At 40.7% G+C, this 18,492-nt stretch overlaps 1 protein-coding gene across 2 annotated transcripts in view; it reads left to right on the top strand.

The window, feature by feature from the left end:
- Positions 1–15,932, top strand: part of KCNMB3 (potassium calcium-activated channel subfamily M regulatory beta subunit 3) — an 85,890-nt gene extending 69,958 nt beyond the window's left edge. For both annotated transcript variants that reach the window (XM_082251978.1, XM_082251977.1), the window contains exons 3-4: positions 2,505–2,703; positions 15,458–15,932. In XM_082251978.1, the coding sequence (XP_082108104.1) occupies positions 2,505–2,703; positions 15,458–15,865 (607 nt within the window). In that variant the 3' untranslated portion in view covers positions 15,866–15,932. The remainder of the gene's footprint in view (positions 1–2,504; positions 2,704–15,457) is intronic.
- Positions 15,933–18,492: the final 2,560 nt, after the last annotated feature.

Genomic DNA, 18,492 nt, shown 5'->3' with positions numbered 1-18,492 from the left:
CCAGACCATGACACTCCCACCACCATGCTTGACTGTAGGCTATACACACTTGTCTTTGTACTCTCCACCTTGTTGCCGCCACACACGCATGACACAAGCTGAACAAAATACGTTTATCTTGGTCTCATCAGACCACAAGACACGGTTCAAGTAATCCATGTCCTTAGTCTGCTTGTCTTCAGCAAACTGTTTGTGGGCTTTCTTGTGCATCATCTTTAGAAGAGGCTTTCTTTGAGGACGACAGCCATGCAGACCAATTTAATACAGAGTGCGGCGTATGGTCTGAGCACTGACAGGCTGACCCCCCACCCCTTCAACCTCTGCAGCAAAGCTCGCAGCACTCATACGTCTATTTCCCAAAGACAACCTCTGGATATGATGCTGAGCACGTGCACTCATTTTCTTTGGTTGACCATGGCGAAGGCCTGTTCTGAGTGGAACCTGTCCTGTTAAAACCGCTGTATGCTCTTGTTCTGCAGCTCAGTTTCAGGGTCTTGGCAATCTTCTTATAGCCTAGGCCATCTTTATGAAGAGCAACAATTCTTTTTTCATATCCTCATAGAGCTCTTTGCCATGAGTTGCCATGTTGAACTTGCAGTGACCAGTATGAGAGAGTGAGAGCGATAACACCAAATTTAACACATCTGCTCCTCATTCACACCTAAGACCTTGTAACACTAATGAGACACCGGGGAGGGGAAATGGCTAATTGGGCTCAATTTGGACATTTTAACTTAGGGGTGTACTCACTTTTTTGTCAGCGGTTTGGACATTAATGGCTGTGTGCAACGCTGTATCTTGGCCTAGGCCAACAAGGCCCAGGCCTAGGGCAGTACTTTGCAGGGGGGGCAGCCAAAAAGCTGTTCCCGCATGAAAAAAAACAACCTCCTCCCGGCTCCTGCACAAAAAAAGTCCCCACCGCTTGCACTACACTTTCAGTGTAGCGCCAGTCTTATGGGCCGGGTGGAAGGGCCTAGGAGGCAAATCGGTCTGGCGCCCCCATAAAGCGGCCGCACTGCTGCCAGTATGATAAAAATGGCCGGCATCCGATGGCTAGCCTGGTGTTTAGACAGATTAGAGGCCGCACCTAATACAACTGGCGACCGCCAATACTAGTAAGGGTGGCACTGGCAGCAGGTCTTAGCAGCCTAATGCTCCGCCTACCCTCCTCCGTGGCATACCGGGCTTTTGTAGTCTTCTGGATGAGAAGTAAAACTGGAACATATACTTTTTTTGCTCATGGTTTTTGCAACCTGCTAATTTGTCTTAGGTTTTTCTCAATAGGAACACCTTAATGCCATTTAATCCTGTTTTATTTAGCAAAATGTATTGTAATTAAACATACACAGGTAAAAGATCTTTCAGTCTGTGTGTTGACATCTTTTGTGGTAGTTTTTGGCCTGAGTCCTAATACTTTGACTATTAAACTGGTTTGTGAATGTCACATGACCACCTTCAAATGGAAGTGTAGTTGGGCGGGGACCTGCCCAGTGTCCAGTGTTCCTCCAGGGATAAGTGGCACTGACAGCCAAGAGCGGCACCTGTGTTGTCAGATCAGCATTGTATGTCCAATAATCCACAAATGTGGATTTAGCCCAACCCTATCTGCTGGCCCAATGTGATGTAATTTAGGGGTATTTTAGCAGGTGAATATGAGCACTTCCATCACTGGAAGTGCTTTTGTTATCACTTAGCACTGGCATTAGTTTTGACATCAGTTTGAGATGTTTCAGTGATCATTTAGAATTAATTGAAAGGTGCACTTGACCTCCTTCTGACCTGCATTTACCTGTGCCTAATGCAGATTTTGCATTCCAATAGACTTGCATAGGTATGGAAAACCTACTTGAAGCAAGCAAAAGCCTCTCAACACAGCTTGGGGCCCATTCACACCAGCCGCTGCATTAGTGAAGCCTAAAGAGGAAGGGGTGTGGTTTGCAGGTGACAAGGGGGGTCTTAAACAGGAAGGGGTGTGGCCTTGGCAGAAATGTGTGGGTCATATTTAAATTAGGTGGTGCACAAGTTTAGTCAGGCCTAGGGCAGCACAAAACCTAAATACACCACTGGCTGTATGTTGAGTTCTTTTGAGGGGACAGCAAATTTACACTGTTATACAAGCTGTACACTCACTACTTTACATTGTAGCAAAGTGTAATTTCTTTAGTGTTGTCACATGAAAAGATATAATAAAATATTTACAAAAATGTGAAGGGTGTACTCACTTTTGGGAGATACTGTAGATCTAGAATTAAACAAAGAAAATCAAGAATTCACATAACTCTTACAATATATGCTTATCCCAAAGTTCATCTTTATCATGTCCATGCGTGTGAACAGCAGAGAAAGCATCTGGGTTATAAAACCCAAAGTATACTACCATGCTATTGTAATTAGCATTCAAAATTCCACAAAAGATCACATTTTATTACAGTCATATGGTATTGTTTTGCAGCAATGATGCATGATGATAAACCTCAACTGAAAATAATTTTTCTGTCTATCAGTGTATGGAATGAAGAGTCCAACTGCACAATTCTCCAGGCTGATATAATGGATGACTGGGTGGACTGTTCCTTCACATGTGGTGTAGATTGCCATGGCCAGTCCAAATATCCCTGTCTTCAGATACTGGTGAACGTGTCTGCTTCTGGTCATGTTGCTGCCCTTCATTATAATGAAGAAGCTGTTCAGATAAACCCCAAGGTGAGTACCCTGACATCTACCCATGCTCAACGATACATGTATTTTAACAGTACAGGATACACATATAAAATAGGATTCTGGATTTTGACAACACACATCGTTTCGTTAAACTTTTTTATTTCTTTTTGAAAAATGTGTTTATTGACGTTTTCACATGCATAAACAAAAGTACATAAAAACCAAAGAGCCGGTTCACACTACTCCGACTTGTCAGGCGACTTGGTCGCCTGACAAGTAGCTCCCAATGCTGTGCAATGGAACCGTTCTAATCAGAGTGACTCAAGTCGCTCCGACTTAGAAAAAGGTTCCTGCATTATTTTTTGGCGAACAATGAAGAACATATGCAGTCAGACAGCAGCAGTCTGAACATATAGGAAAATTAATAAATAGTGCCACATCCCTATTTTACTAGAATATGGAAGGATTGGGAGGCAAGGATTTTATTGGCACAGAAGTATTAAAAAAATAATTTTTATTAATAAATCCTTATAAGAACAGGGAAATAGATTGCCATAACAGTGAAGTTAATATATGCTTAATACAGAATGTCCAACTATATACGAGAAAACTCTTAGTAATAAAGCATAAGTAAATACTTCACATCAAGGGGATCTAACGAAGGGTGACAGAAGATGAGACTGCCGTCCAACAAGATCAGTTGATGCTGTATTCAATAATTCATATTGTTAATATTCACATTGCTCGACATGTTTCGCTACAATTAGCTTCGTCTGGAGCGTTATAGTAAGGTATTCTGTATAATGCTGTAAAGGAAAGAAAACGTGGATAGCGCCAAATGTTATTAACGAAGAGGGTATCGTGCACCTTGGGTTCAGCTATAGGTTTTATTTTGGAAAATACATTTGGTTTTTATTGCTCTTTTTCTAGGGGAAATTAGGCCAGTAATATACTTTTGCAATTCATCTGAAAACTTTGTAAGCAAAGTTTAATGAAAGCTCCTCATCAACCACACCTTGTTAATCCATGTGCCACACACACTTGTCTTATTTTTAGTATTGCCTCACACCCCTGCGTGGGTGGTACAGATTTCTTTTGTGGGTTTTTTTTTCCATGTATTTATTTATTTATTTTAAGTTTTTGTTAGTTTACCTAGAGCCGGTTCACACTAATCCGACTCAAAGGCTCATTGATACAGCATTATACAGAATACCTTACTATAACGCTCCAGACGAAGCTAATTGTAGCGAAACATGTCGAGCAATGTGAATATTAACAATATGAATTATTGAATACAGCATCAACTGATCTTGTTGGACGGCAGTCTCATCTTCTGTCACCCTTCGTTAGATCCCCTTGATGTGAAGTATTTACTTATGCTTTATTACTAAGAGTTTTCTCGTATATAGTTGGACATTCTGTATTAAACATCTATTAACTTCACTGTTATGGCAATTTATGTGTGCCTTATTCAAGGCTAATATTTACATTTTATTGTATTTCCCTGTTCTTATAAGGATTTATTAATAAAAATTATTTTTTTAATACTTCTGTGCCAATAAAATCCTTGCCTCCCAATCCTTCCATATTTTTTGGCGAAGTCGGAGCGACTTGCATCGACTTCTATTATGAGAAGTCGTTTGCAAGCCGCGATGAAGTCGCACAGCACGGGCGACTTCAAAGTCGCCCAAAGTCGGGGCGACTTTGAGTCGGATTAGTGTGAACCGGCTCTAGGTAAACAAACAAAAACTTAAAATAAATAAATAAATACATGGAAAAAAAAACCCACAAAAGAAATCTGTACCACCCACGCAGGGGTGTGAGGCAATACTAAAAATAAGACAAGTGTGTGTGGCACATGGATTAACAAGGTGTGGTTGATGAGGAGCTTTCATTAAACTTTGCTTACAAAGTTTTCAGATGAATTGCAAAAGTATATTACTGGCCTAATTTCCCCTAGAAAAAGAGCAATAAAAACCAAATGTATTTTCCAAAATAAAACCTATAGCTGAACCCAAGGTGCAAAAACTTTCATTTAAATATATTCCCTAAAAGCGAAAGTTCACTTTTACAAAAATATTAAAAATACATATTTTTGCAGGAAAAAAAGTGCATTTATTATTTTTATTCCTCAGCAGCCTGTAAGGTATAGCACCTGCGACCATGGATGCAATGTGGGTTCCTGCAGACATGTCCTCCAGCTTTCATGCTAGTGGACTATGAAAGCACACCAGCACCCATGCAGCCCATTCAAACTACAGGTCCGTCTGCCGCAGTGTCAGACCTTACTTGTAGTTTTTTCATTCACAGAAATCTGTGGATGAATGATTTGGCTGTGTGGGTGGAGTCTCGTATTTTTTTAAATGTCACATTGGGTGTGGGGATAAGAACCCCCACCTGCTGTCACAGGAAAGGGGCAGCAGCTGTTACATGTTCCACCCTGAATATAGGTGGAACATGTAACGTTCCAAAGGTGAACTTATCCTTTAATAGCTGCAAAGGATATATATCCACTTTTTGTGCACCAAATGCCTTTTCAAACGCAGTTAATAGCTTGTAAAAGTAGCAACTACAGGCTGCCTTCAGATTTAGAGTAGGGGGCATACACAAGACCATTCACTCTGCACAGGAGAGAGTGCAAGATCAGCTAGTCTTTACTGCAGGAAGCTCCTGCACAAAGGCAAAGTTTCACACTTTACTACTGCAGAGATCTGGAAGAAACTCAGAAAGAACACAAAGATTGAAGTAAATGAATATATGTCTTTCATATTTAGCCAATATTTGTATATCCAGGAGTTCAGCTTTAAAATCTAAGTTTACACACATGTGAAGAAACAGAATCTATGACTGGAGGACAGGTGGATGATTGATAGGTCAGCCCCCTCCATTCATAGATTTAGCTTTTTTCATAGAAGCTGTAGTAACAGTTTCTATGAATACAATAGATGGGAAGAGCTAGGCATAGCTGGGTTCTCTTAAAGAGTGCTTTTCACAGCCCCTTGGTTCTATTAACACCCACCACTGTGGAAGATGAGGGGAGGAGGATTTCAGTGAAAGGACAATTTCATTAAATGTAGGCTGAAAGAGGGTGGGATATAATAGGCAGCAAGGAAACATGTTGCTCCTGAAGCTAATGTGCTGAAAGCATAAAAACTGGTAAGTGTAAGGATTTGAATGCCTTTTACAAGGGCCAAATTGAAATGGCTAGATGACTGGGGTCAGACAAGGCAACTCTGAAAGTGCAGCTCTTGTGGGATGTTCCCAGTCTGCAGTGGTTAGGACCTACCTAAAGTGATCTATGTAATGTGAACCGGCGACAGGGTTATGGGCGGCCAAGGCTCATTGATACACAAGAACTAAAAAGAAAATTTGTCTATGGAACTTTAATGAGTAGTTTCAAATAAATAAAACAATATGTAAAAAAACAATATCAAATTTATTTGATATGAAGTTAAATTTAAAAAAACATTCGACATTGTATATGTCATGATTAAAACATATTAAAATATATTGCATAGAGACTACAGCTTTAAGACTACACCAATTTAAGTGCTCCTACAATTTTGTATATACAGTGGAAAAAATAATTATTTGATCCCATTCAGATTTTGTAGGTTTGCCCACTTACAAAGAAATGACGGGTCTATAATTTTATCATAGGTGTAGTTTAAATGATGAGACAGAATATCAACCAAAAATCAAGAAAAAACACATAATACAAATGTTATAAATTGAGTTGCAGTTCAGTAAGTACAATAAGTATTTGATCCCCAAGCAAAACCTGACTTAATACTTGGTAGAGAAATCCTTGCTGGCAAGCACAGAGGTAAGACGTTTCTTGTAGTTGGTTACCAGGTTTACACACATCTCAGGAGGGATTTTGGTCCACTCTTCTTTACAGATCTTCTATAAATCCTTAAGGTTTCTGAGCTGTCGTTTGGCAACTCCCTCCATAAATTTTCTATAGGATTAAGGTCTGGGGACTGGCTAGGTCACTCCATAAACCTAATGTGCTTCTTGAACTACTCCTTTGTTGCCTTGGTGGTATGTTTTGGATCATTGTCATGCTGATAGACCCATCCACGACCCATCTTCAGCGTTCTGGCTGAGGGCAGAAGGCCCTATCCATTGACCCCCTCAAAGTCAGCCTGTAACTTTAGCAGAGAAACAACCTCATAGCATAATGTTTCTGCCTCCATGCTTGACTGTAGGGATGGTGTTCTTAAGGTCATAGTCAGCATTTTTCTTCCTCCAAACATGGCGAGTCGAGTTAATGCTAAAGAGCTCAAATTTGGTCTCATGTGGCCACAACACTTTCTCCCAATCCTTCCCTGAATCATTTAGATGTTCATTGGCAAACTTCAGACGAGCCTGTACATGTGCTTTCTTGAGGAGGGGGACCTTGCGGGCACTACAGGGTTTCAATTCATGGAGGAGTATTGCTTTACCAATGGTTTGTTTGATGACTGTGGTCCCAACTGCCTTGAGATCATTCAGAACCTCCTCCCGTGTAGTTCTGGGCTGATTCCTCACTTTTGTCATGATTATCCTTAACCCATGAGGTGAAATCTTGCATGGAGCTCCAGATCGAGGGCGATTGATGGTTATTTTGTATTTCTTCCATTTGCGAATAATCAACAGTTGTCTCCTTCTCACCAAGCTTCTTTGCTGATGGTCTTGTAGCCCATTCCAGCCTTGTGTAGGTTTACAGTCTTGTCCCTGGCATCCCTTATCATCTCTTTAGCATTGCCCATGATTGTGAGGTGTCTTGTATACACATAAGTTGTCGTTAGGAGTACCTTCCTAAATTGACAGGACTAATCTGTGTATTACATATGGAAATATACTGTAGCCAGTCTGTGGAAGCCGGAATTATTGTTGGTTGGTAGGGGATCAAATACTTATTTTACTCACTGAACTGCTACTCAATTTATAACATTTGTAGCATGTGTTTTTTCTGGATTTTTGGTTGATATTCTGTCTCTATCATTTAAAATACACCTATGATAACAATTATAGATCCTTCATTTCTTTGTAAGTAGGCAAACTTACAAAATCTGCAGGGGATCAAATACTTATTTTAACCACTGTATATACAAAATTTGCAGGAGCACTTAAATTGGTGTATTCTTAAAGCTGTAGTCTCTACACGTTTCGTGGAGCAGCGCCCACTTTCTCAGGGGAAAGCCAAGATTTGGTTTGTATATATCTGTGGGAAGACCATGTCATAAGCAAAACAAAATATATGAAAAATATAAAATAATGAGTATATATATATATATATATATATATATATATATATACACACACACATATATACAGTATCTCTCACAAAAGTGAGTACACCCCTCCCATTTTTGTAAATATTTTATTATATCTTTTCATGTGACAACACTGAAGAAATGACACTTTGCTACAATGTAAAGTAGTGAGTGTACAGCTCACCTCTCGATATGACGCTGAGCACATGCACTCAACTTCTTTGGTCGACCATGGCAATACCTGTTCTCAGTGGAACCTGTCCTGTTTCGCCACCATGCTGCGGCAATCTTCTTAAGGCCTAGGCCTCCTTTATGGAGAGAAAATTATTTATTTTTTTCAGATCCTCGGGGAGTTCTTTACCATGAGGTTCCGTGTTGAACTTCCAGTGACCAGTATGAGAGAGTGAGAGCGATAACACCAAATTTAACACACCTGCTCCCCATTCACACCTGAGACTTTGTAACACTAACGAGTCACATGACGCTGGGGAGGGAAAATGGCTAATTGGGCCCAATTTGGACACGTGAGGTGTACTCACTTTTATTTCCAGCGGTTTAGACATTAATGGCGGTATGTTGAGTTATTTTGAGGGGACAGCAAATTTACACTGTTATACAAGCTGTACACTGTAGCAAAGTGTCATTTCTCTAGTGTTGTCACATGAAAAGATATAATAAAATATTTACAAAAATGTGAGGGGTGTACTGTATATATGTGAGATACTGTATATATGGCCACCCATGATGGGGTGGTGGTAAATTCCCTAGTGTGGAAAAAGCATACTTACACAGCAGTTGAAGCATAAAAATATAGATGCACAGTAAGCACCATCAATCAGGTAAGTATATCAAGGGTCCCAGCAATGTGGAGAAAACTTCACAAAGTAGGTTCTGACCAGGAGCTAATAGGGAAGCGAGCCTAGGGCCGGAATGCATAGCAGGGCCAAAAAAAAGAAAACCCTACAAAAGTGAAGATAAGCATAATAAGCAAAACAGAAATTAGGCAAGATAAAGATATATATGTAAGGAGAACTCAGAAAGAATGAAGTGAATTGTAGTTCGCGTAAAATGTGAGTGGGGCTCGGACCAATAAAATGAATAACTATAAGCACATATACTAACATAAGGGCTCGAACATATCCAATAAATAAGTGATGTGAAAAGAGGCAATTACAATACCTTGTAAAGAGCAGCCAAAGGTGAGGCCCTTTTATTTATGATGTCATGGCCCAGGGATTAACCCCCAACTAAGCATCATGTAAAAAAAAAAGGGGGCCAAGCTGTGAACACAGCGAAACCCCAAACACGGCGCATAGCAGCTCCCGGAAATATAAACCACCAAAAGGGACCCTATAGAACAAGGTGGATCCAAAAAAAAATCTATAATTACAAACAACAAAAGAAAAAAGAAAAATCCGAAAAACAGACATAGTATTTACATAGCACAAAGCAATCAAACGAGTCCACATTAAACAGACAATTTTATAAAGACAAAAATATACATATCAATTACAGTAAATAGTCAACTTGGATAGGTAAGAAAGGCTTGAAAGAAGTGGAATCCTTCAAGCTGGGGGTAGAGGGAGCTCGCAACAAATAGATCCACCTCATCTCCCTCTGTAATACTTTCCTTTCCCAATCCCCCCTCTAGGGTCATGGGGAATGTGGTCCAGGGCCAGGAAGTTAAAAGTAAATGGGGTGGTATTGATGGTCAATCGCAGCATGGCGACAGATTGGGAAATATAAATCCCCTATTTCTATAGCATAATTGTGGTCATATATCCTACACCAAAATTCCCGTACCGTCTTTCCGACATAGAAAGCCCCACATTCACATAAGAAGAGGTAGACCACAGCTTGTGTATGGCAGTTAACAAAATGCTTAGGAAAGAACTTTTTGCAGTTGCGAAGGACCACATTTTTTGTTGGAGTAATAAATAATGGCATTAGAAGGTTTTTATGCCAACCTGTACCTGGGGAGATGGGCGCGCCAGCTATTTTCTGATAAGAATCTCGCGATGTACCTGTGCCACGTCATATCATGGCACAGTTACATCAACTAGATCCTCGTCATTTGGGATGGAGACAGAACCTGAATGGATACATTTCTCACATGTCTCAATTCTAATAGTTGGAATCTCCAATTTACCATGTTCTACCATCAATTAGAGCTCCCTTTTTTAGACATTGTTATAAAAAAGAGCACTGAGGGGTTAATTTCTAGTGCCCTGTTTCGTAAGTCTACAGCAGGCAACACAATTCTACATGCCAGTAGTGCCCACCCAGTGCCTTTGATACATTTAATCCCATACAGTCAATATCTGAGACTTAAACGTCATTGTACTGACAATGACATCTTTGAGGAGGAAGCTAGAAAACTACAAAATTGCCTACTTGCCAGGGGTTATGGTAAAAAAATGTTTGAGGAAAGCCTACAATCGTACTAAAACACAGTCTCGTGAGTCTTTACTATTTTCAAAGAAACTAAAAAAGTGGGACAATACGGTCAGAGATATTACTTGTTATAACCGTCACAAACATGCCATTAAAATGGCTTTACATAAAAATTGGCATTTACTTACTACTGACTCAGCTTACTCAAAATACCTAGTATTGTATTTAGTTGTGCATTATCCTTAAAGGATACGTTAATCCAAAGCCATTATACTGGCCATAGCGTTTCTATCAGGAATTTACCACAGGGTACTTTTAACCACTTTAGGACCGGAAGATTTTCCTGCTTAATGACCAGGCCCTATTTTGCGATTCGGCACTGCATTACTTTAACGGACAATTTCGCGGTCCTGCGACGCTGTACCCAAATAAAATTGACGTCCTTTTTTTTCCCACAAATAGAGCTTTCTTTTGGTGGAATTTGATCACCTGTGCGATTTTTTTTTTTTTTACGCTAAAAACAAAAAAGAGCAACAATTTTGAAAAAAAAAAAAAAAAAAAAAACAATATTTTTCACATTCTGCTATTTAACATTCCCAAAAAAAAAAAAGTAAAAATCAAAATTTATTAAAATTTTAGGCCAATTTGTTTTCTGCTACATATTTTTGGTAAAAAAAAAATCGCAATAAGCGTATTTTGATTGGTTTGCGCAAAAGTTATTGCGTCTACTAACTAAAGATTTATGTCATTTTTATTTTTATTGCTTTTTTTTTTTTTACTAGTAATGGCGGCGATCTGCGATTTTTTGCGGGACTGCGACATTGCGGCGGACAGATCGGACACCTAACTGACATTTTTGACAATTTTGGGGGTACCAGTGACATTACTAAAGTAATCAGTGCCAAAAATATGCACTGCTACTGTAATAATGCCATTGGCAGGGAAGGGGTTAACAGTGTTGGTGATCAAGGGATTAAATGTGACCCTAGGGGAGTGATTATATCTGCGATCTGTGATTTTTTGCGGGACTGCGACATTGTGGCGGACAGATCAGACCCCTAACTGACATTTTTGACACTTTTGGGGGTACCAGTGACATTACTACAGTAATCAGTGCTAAAAATATGCACTGTTACTGTAATAATGCCATTGGCAGGGAAGGGGTTAACAGTGTTGGTGATCAAGGGGTTAAATGTGACCCTAGGGGAGTGATTATAACTGTGGGGGGGGGGCATGGCTTGTGAGATGACCATAGAGAAATGCGATCCTATATAGCAGGATCACATAGTCTCTGTGATCATCTCAGGGAGATCTCTGTCAGCGGGGGGAGATCGCTGGTGTCAGGCGGCAATCGGAGCCACCTGACACACGCACTGACGATCGGGGGCGGGAGCGCGCCGGCGGCGGTGCGTGCTTGCCCCCTAACCTCCTGAGAGCGAGCGACGTAGAGCTACGTCACTTTGCCCAGGAGCGGTTGCCTGCCGCAGTAAATCTGCAGCGGACAGTCGTCCAGTGGTTAAATGTTGCATTTGTGAACATTGTAGATTTATTAACATCAGCAAATATGTGGTCATTCCCAACGGCAAAAAGTTACTTCCTAAGAATTTTGTTAATGACCATACACAAGTTGTAGTCTACCTCTTCTCATGTGAATGTGGGGCTTTCTACGTCGGAAAGATGATATGTGAATTTTTGCGTAGGATATATGACCACACCTATGCTATAGAAATACGGGAATTATATTCGCCAATCGGTCACCATGCTGCTACTGACAATCAATACCGCCCTTTTACTTTTAACTTACTGGCCCTGTACTATATTCACAGTGACCCTAGAGTGGGGGGGGGGGGGGGGGGGGGGGTTGGAATAGGAGCCTATTACAGAGGGAGATGAGGTGGATCTATTCACTGGGGGCTACATCCCCCTGGCTTGAATGATTCCACTTCTTTCAAACCTTTCTTACCTATCTAAGTTGGTTATTTACTGTAATTGATACATGGCTTATTTATTATTTTTCGTCTTTATAAAATTGCCTGTGTAATAGATATTTTTTTTAATTGCTTTGTGCTGTGAAAATACCATGTCTGATTTTTAGATTTTTTTATTTTGTTGTTTCTTATTATAGATTTTTTGCTATTCTATAGTGTCCCTTTTGGTGGTTTTTATTTCTGGGAGCTGCAATGCCATCATGACCCACAGTCAACACCCCCCCCCCCTTTTTTTTTCTCTATTGATTTTTCACTACATTTGCTCTATCAATATTTTTACATACCATTTATTAATATTTATTTTCTTTATCTTTCTCTCTCCTGGTAATTGTTGTGTTTCTTTTTACAGTGCATACAGAAAGTATTCACAGCGCTTCACTTTTTCCACATTTTGTTACGTTACAGCCTTATTCCAAAATGGAATAAGTTCATTATTTTTCTTTAAAATTCTACAAATGATACCCTATAATGACAACATGAAAGAAGTTTGTTTGACATCTTTGCAAATTAATAAAAAAAACAAAAAAAAAAACACATACTGTATACATAAGTATTTACAGCCTTTGCCATGACACTCAAAATTGAGCTCCGGGTGCATCCTGTTTCCAATGATCCTCCTTGAGATGTTTCAACAACTTAACTGGAGTCTACCTGTGGTAAATTTAGTTGATTGGACATGATTTGGAAAGGCACACACATGTCTATATAAGGTTAACAGTTATATCAGAGCACAAACCAAGCCATGAAGTCTAAGGAATTGTTTGTAGACCTCCGAGACAGGATTGCATCGAGGCACAGATCAGGGGAAGGGTACATAAAATTTCCTGCAGCATTGAAGGTTCCATCATCCGTAAATGAAAGAAATTTGGAACCACCAGGAATCTACTTAGAGCGGGCCGCCCGGCAAAACTGAGTGATTGGGGGGGAAGGGCCTTATGCAGGGAGTTGACCAGGAACACGATGGTTACTCTGACAGAACTCCAGTTTTATTCTGTGGAGAGAGAAAAACCTTCCAGAAAAACAATAAGAAGCCACTTCTCAGTAAAAGGCACATGACAGCTTGCCTGGAGTTGGCCAAAAACGCCCCTGAAGGACTCTTAGACCACAAGAAACAAATTTTTCTGCTCTGATAAAGATTGATCTCTTTGGCCTGAATGGCAAGCGTCATGTCTGCAGGAACCCAGGCACCGCTTATCACCTGTAGAATTTTAAAGGAAAATAAGGAATTTGATTCATTTTGGAATAAGGCATTAACATAACATAACAAAATGTGGAAAAAGGGATACGCTGTGAATACTTTCCGGATGCACTGTATTCACATTTTCATCAATTTCTAATAATATTTTGATTATTTATGCTCATTGTTGTCGCCCTGACTGTTGATTAGTCATTTTCACTTGTTGATTAGCCATTTTTTGACCATCCAAGGATGATATCAGTATTGTGTTCTTTGTACCCTCTCTCGGCACTGAGAGAGGGACTCATAGCGCTTGTCCGAATTCTGACGTCAGTTATCCCTCCTCTCCTACTCCATATGCAACATGTTTGACATTTGGCTGTGTTCACAGCCTGGCCCCCTTTTTGTACATGATACCTCACTTGTTGACTGTTGATTAGCCATTTTTTGACCATCCATGGATGATATCGGTATCGTGTTCTTTGTACCCACTCTCGGCACTGAGAGAGGGATTCAGCGCTCGTCCGAATTCTGACGTCAGTTACCCCTCCTCTCCTACGCCATATGCAACATGTTTGACATTTGGCTGTGTTCACAGCCTGGCCCCCTTTTTGTACATGATACCTCACTTGTCTGCCTTCTGTCCTTTTCCTGTCACTCTACTGGTCACACATTGTTGCACTCCCGATTGCAGTCTCCTTTGGTTACTCCTTACAAGGTATTGTAATTGCCTCTATTTCACATCACTTATTTATTGGGTACGTTCGGACCCTTATTATTAGTATATGTGCTTTTAGCTACAATTCATTTTGTTTGTCCGAGCCCGACTCACATTTTACGTGAACTGCTATTCCCTTTACTTGATCTGAGTTTTCCTTACATATATATATATGTTTATCTTGTCTAATTTTTCATTATGCCTATCATCACATTTTTAGGGTGTTCTTTCTTTTGGCCCTGCTATGCATCCTGGCCCCAGGCTCGCTCCCCTACCGGCTCCCGCTCAAAATCTACCTTGTTGAGTTTTTTTCCACATTGCTGGGCCCCTTGATACACTTACCCAATTGATAGCGATTACTGTGCATCTTTATTTTTATGCTTCAACACGCATATGAACTTTAATGGCATCCCAGTTTTAGTCTGTAGGGTTTAATATTGAGTTGGCCCACCCTCTGCAGCTATAACAGCTTCAACTCTTCTGGGAAGGCTGTTCACAAGGTTTAGGAGTGTGTATATGGGAATGTTCGACTATTTTTCCAGAAGTGCATGTGAGAGGTCAGGCACTGATGTTGGAGGGAAGGCCTTGCTGTGCTCAAATTCATCCCATAGATGTTCTATCAGCTTAAGGGCAGGACTCTGTGCAGACCAGTCAAGTTCCTCCACCTCAAACTTGCTCATCCATGTTTTTATGCACCTTGTTTGTGCAGTTTGTTGCATCTGGGGCTGTAGAGCCAGAGACCGGTCTCGGTGCCAATGTTGACCCATGTCTACAGCGAAAAGCACCTACAATAGGCACGTGACCATCGGAACATCAGAACCACAGTGCAATGAAAGAAGGTGGCCTGGTCTAATGAAACAAATTTTCTTTTACATCATGTGGATGGTCGTATGTGTTGCTCACCTGGCACCAAGATGCACTATGGGAAGAAGGCAAGCTGTCAGAGGTAGTGTGAGATTTTGGACATTGTTCTGCTTGGAAATTTTGGGTCCTGCCATTAACGTGGACGTTAGTTTGGAGTCCATGTCTTGAGCATTTAGGGCTGTTCTGGTGACAAAAGGGGTACCAACTCAACTCTAGGAGGGTGGCATAATGTGATCGGTATATATTATTTGGACCTCATTACTCTTAATCTCAGATTGCCTGTGTTTGAAAAACAAAAACCTAGAAACTGTACAGAACTGTGAACATAAACTCAGTTTTCTAAAAAAAAACAATCAGTACTAATAATCCTAATATTTCTTTTTATTTCATGAAGTGCTTTTATGTTCCAAAGTGCCAACGAGACAAGAATGATCTACTGGATGGTGTTCTGGATGTAAAACAATACTTTGAACGCAAGAATGATACCCCGTTTGCATGCTTTCATCGACATGACAGTAAACCAGAAGATGTCATATTGATTAAAAAGTACGATCGATCAGTAGTGTTTCATTGCCTTTTTTGGCCAACTCTTATGCTTGTTGGTGGAGCCTCCATCGTAGGCATGGTAAAACTAACTCAGCATTTGTCCCTTATGTGTATGGTCTACTGCAGTCCAGCAAAAGAGGAAACTGGCAATGTAACCCCTCGACCAGACTCTCAGCAGAGTAGAACTAAAAAGGATGAAAAGACTTTGAGATGGAGATTAAATTCCCAAAGTATGACTCGTGCTTCCTTTAGTTAATCAAGAGATTTACAAGATCATCATGTCAAAGGTCTGTTTGCTTGTCAAATAGAAGTGTAGCAGTGTAGAAGTGTAAGAATTAAAGTGCACAGCCTATTGATGGGACTAAAAACCAGAGGATTCCTTTCGTAGTTACAAAGCATCGGTACCCAGAAATGGGCTTCATATTAAAAAAAGGCTAGGCATCACTAGTGAAACTACTGCTGAAATTGTGTATAGCATAAGAAAAAGTATTTTAAAAAGCAATTTTTGTAGCCATAAATTTATTTTTGTAGAGTATTGCAAAAAGTACCGTGATAATGGTTATGTTAATACGAAGTGTTGTTTACAATAAACAGTCTGCCACACATACTTTTGTTGTCAGAATAAGCTGTTTTAAGATGGCATAGTTGTAAATAATGTGCATCAATTGCAGCACAAATCCATATAAGCCTAAAACGAAAGCTGGGACTACACGGACAGAAAATCGGCCAGTTCAGCAGGTGTGTACGCCAATCTGTTCAATGGAAGCTGGCCGTTAGACTGCCTTTGCCGCACAGTCTTGCAGCATTCAATTGGAACTTGCAGCCATTGGCTGCAGTGCTGATTAGTGCATTCTTAGAGAGAGGGCATATTCTGTCAGGATACAATAGCACAGCATGGGAGATCCCTGCATCCAGGTCCCTTGTATGGATGTGGGGGATAAACCCCCTGTGTATACCTATCTCTAGATAATTTAAAATAAATAACACCTTCCCCATAGCCGAGCTTATAGCAGATTGATGGCTGGGCGGGCCTTTCATCCATTGAAATGGACTTTAAATGACATCCTCCCAGGAGGTGACGCACAGCCAGGGCTGTCTTTAAGGTGGGGCAAAGAGGGAAGCTGCCACAGGCCCAGTCCTTGTTGTGGGGCCCAAAGCAGCTGCCCCTTAAGCCTACCCCAATGGCAGATCTTCCAACAGAGCCAGATCACCTGGCTACCCCCTGTAGATTCACCACTCTCCCAAGTCTAGTCTGTCAAGACTATTGGTTGCTAGGCCCGCCTAGTGTTCTAACAACTACATGCTTGGAGGACCCGGTGTTCAGAGAAGGAAGATGTAACTTCCTGCTCCAGAGTTGCTCTGCCTCCAGTGCTGTACTTTCCGACTTCCCGCTGACAATGGAAGGGGACGAAACACTGCTGAGCTGATTGGCTGGGAGTTTGAGGGAACCTGCGTGCCATCTGACCCGTGACACTGCTGCTGATGTGAATGAGGATCCTGGGTGGAAAGTGAGCAGGGGAGTCCTGATCTGGCAAAATCTGTGACACGCTCCCCTAGGTCCTAGAGCTGTGTTCGCTGATCTGCAACATCACCTGACCATCTCCTGTAGTATAAGTCTGCAGTCTCTGACCATCTCCTGTATTATGTCTGCGGCCTCTGACCATCTCCTGTAGTATTTCTGCGGTCTATGATCATATCCTTTATTCTGTCCACAGTCTCTGACCAGATTTTGTAATCTTTCTCCAGGGTAGTAGGTCTGCAGCCTTTGACCATCTCCTGTAGTAGGTCTGCAGTCTCTGACCATCTCTTGTAGTAGGTCTGCAGTCTCTGACTATCTCCTGTAGATGGCCCTGCATGCAGCGGCACACACGGTCACTGGCTGTGTCCATCGGACACAGCTGATGACTGATCAGTGTACCGGGTTGCTTCCAGTACCATGTGACCGATGTGTACAATTGTGTTGCTAGCTCTGATTGGTCAATATGATCACATGGTACAAACAGGGCCAATAGCAGCCCATCTTTACCATGTGATTAGGCCAACCACAACAAAACAAACTAAAATAATCTATTTCATTCAGTAAAATGCATGCTTCTAGCAATGAAATTCACTGCTATAAGCAATCATAATGTGTAAAAAAACAAAAAAAAACAAGATCACTTCCCCAGAATAGAACAAAGTTACTATGATGACATTATATTGCTCTGGTCACAGTTTAAATTGTAAAAAAAATAAAGAAAAAAGAAAGTTAAAGATTATTATTTTTTTTTTATTTATTTATAACCAATCAGCTTCTAACTTCAGCTTGTTCAATTAAGGTTTGATAAATAAATAAAACCTGTAAGCTGAATGGTTACTATGCACAGAGGCCCCAGATAATGTGTGCTCCAGTTTTAGTAAATCTCCCCCAGTGTTCTTAGAAATTAATCTATAGATCCATGTGTCAAAAGTTCATTAGAAATAACGTCTATCAATAATGTATATGAAGGTAAAAATCATTGTAGGCACAAATTTCCATTTCAGGAGGACGAAGCGATCCAAAATGTTATGGTTCTCACTGGAACGATTGCAGAGGGGACAGCTATCAAAAGTGGAATATCCCTAATTTGGGAAAAATTCCATTCACTTACAGTCATGTTTGTGAGACAGTAATTAAAGTGAAATCTTCTTAAAGTGGATCTAAAGCATAAACATTTGTACCTTTGCCCCATAATCCCCCTTTATACCTACCTTAGCCCTGTGCCCATCTGGAGTAGCTCACCCTGCAGGTGTGCCATCAAAGGAAGAAGCTTCCTATAGTGGCACACCAAGAAGAGGAGGCAGGAGCCCCCAGAAAAGCAGAATCGAGACTGTTCTGTGCAATTTGTCTCCCTTGCCCTCCAA

The sequence above is a fragment of the Pelophylax lessonae genome, assembly GCF_965119305.1.
Source record: "Pelophylax lessonae genome assembly, chromosome: 3".
Taxonomy (NCBI): Eukaryota; Metazoa; Chordata; class Amphibia; order Anura; family Ranidae; genus Pelophylax; species Pelophylax lessonae.
The sequence above is the reverse complement of the archived record's forward strand: the minus strand, read 5'-3'. Positions and strand labels throughout refer to the sequence as shown.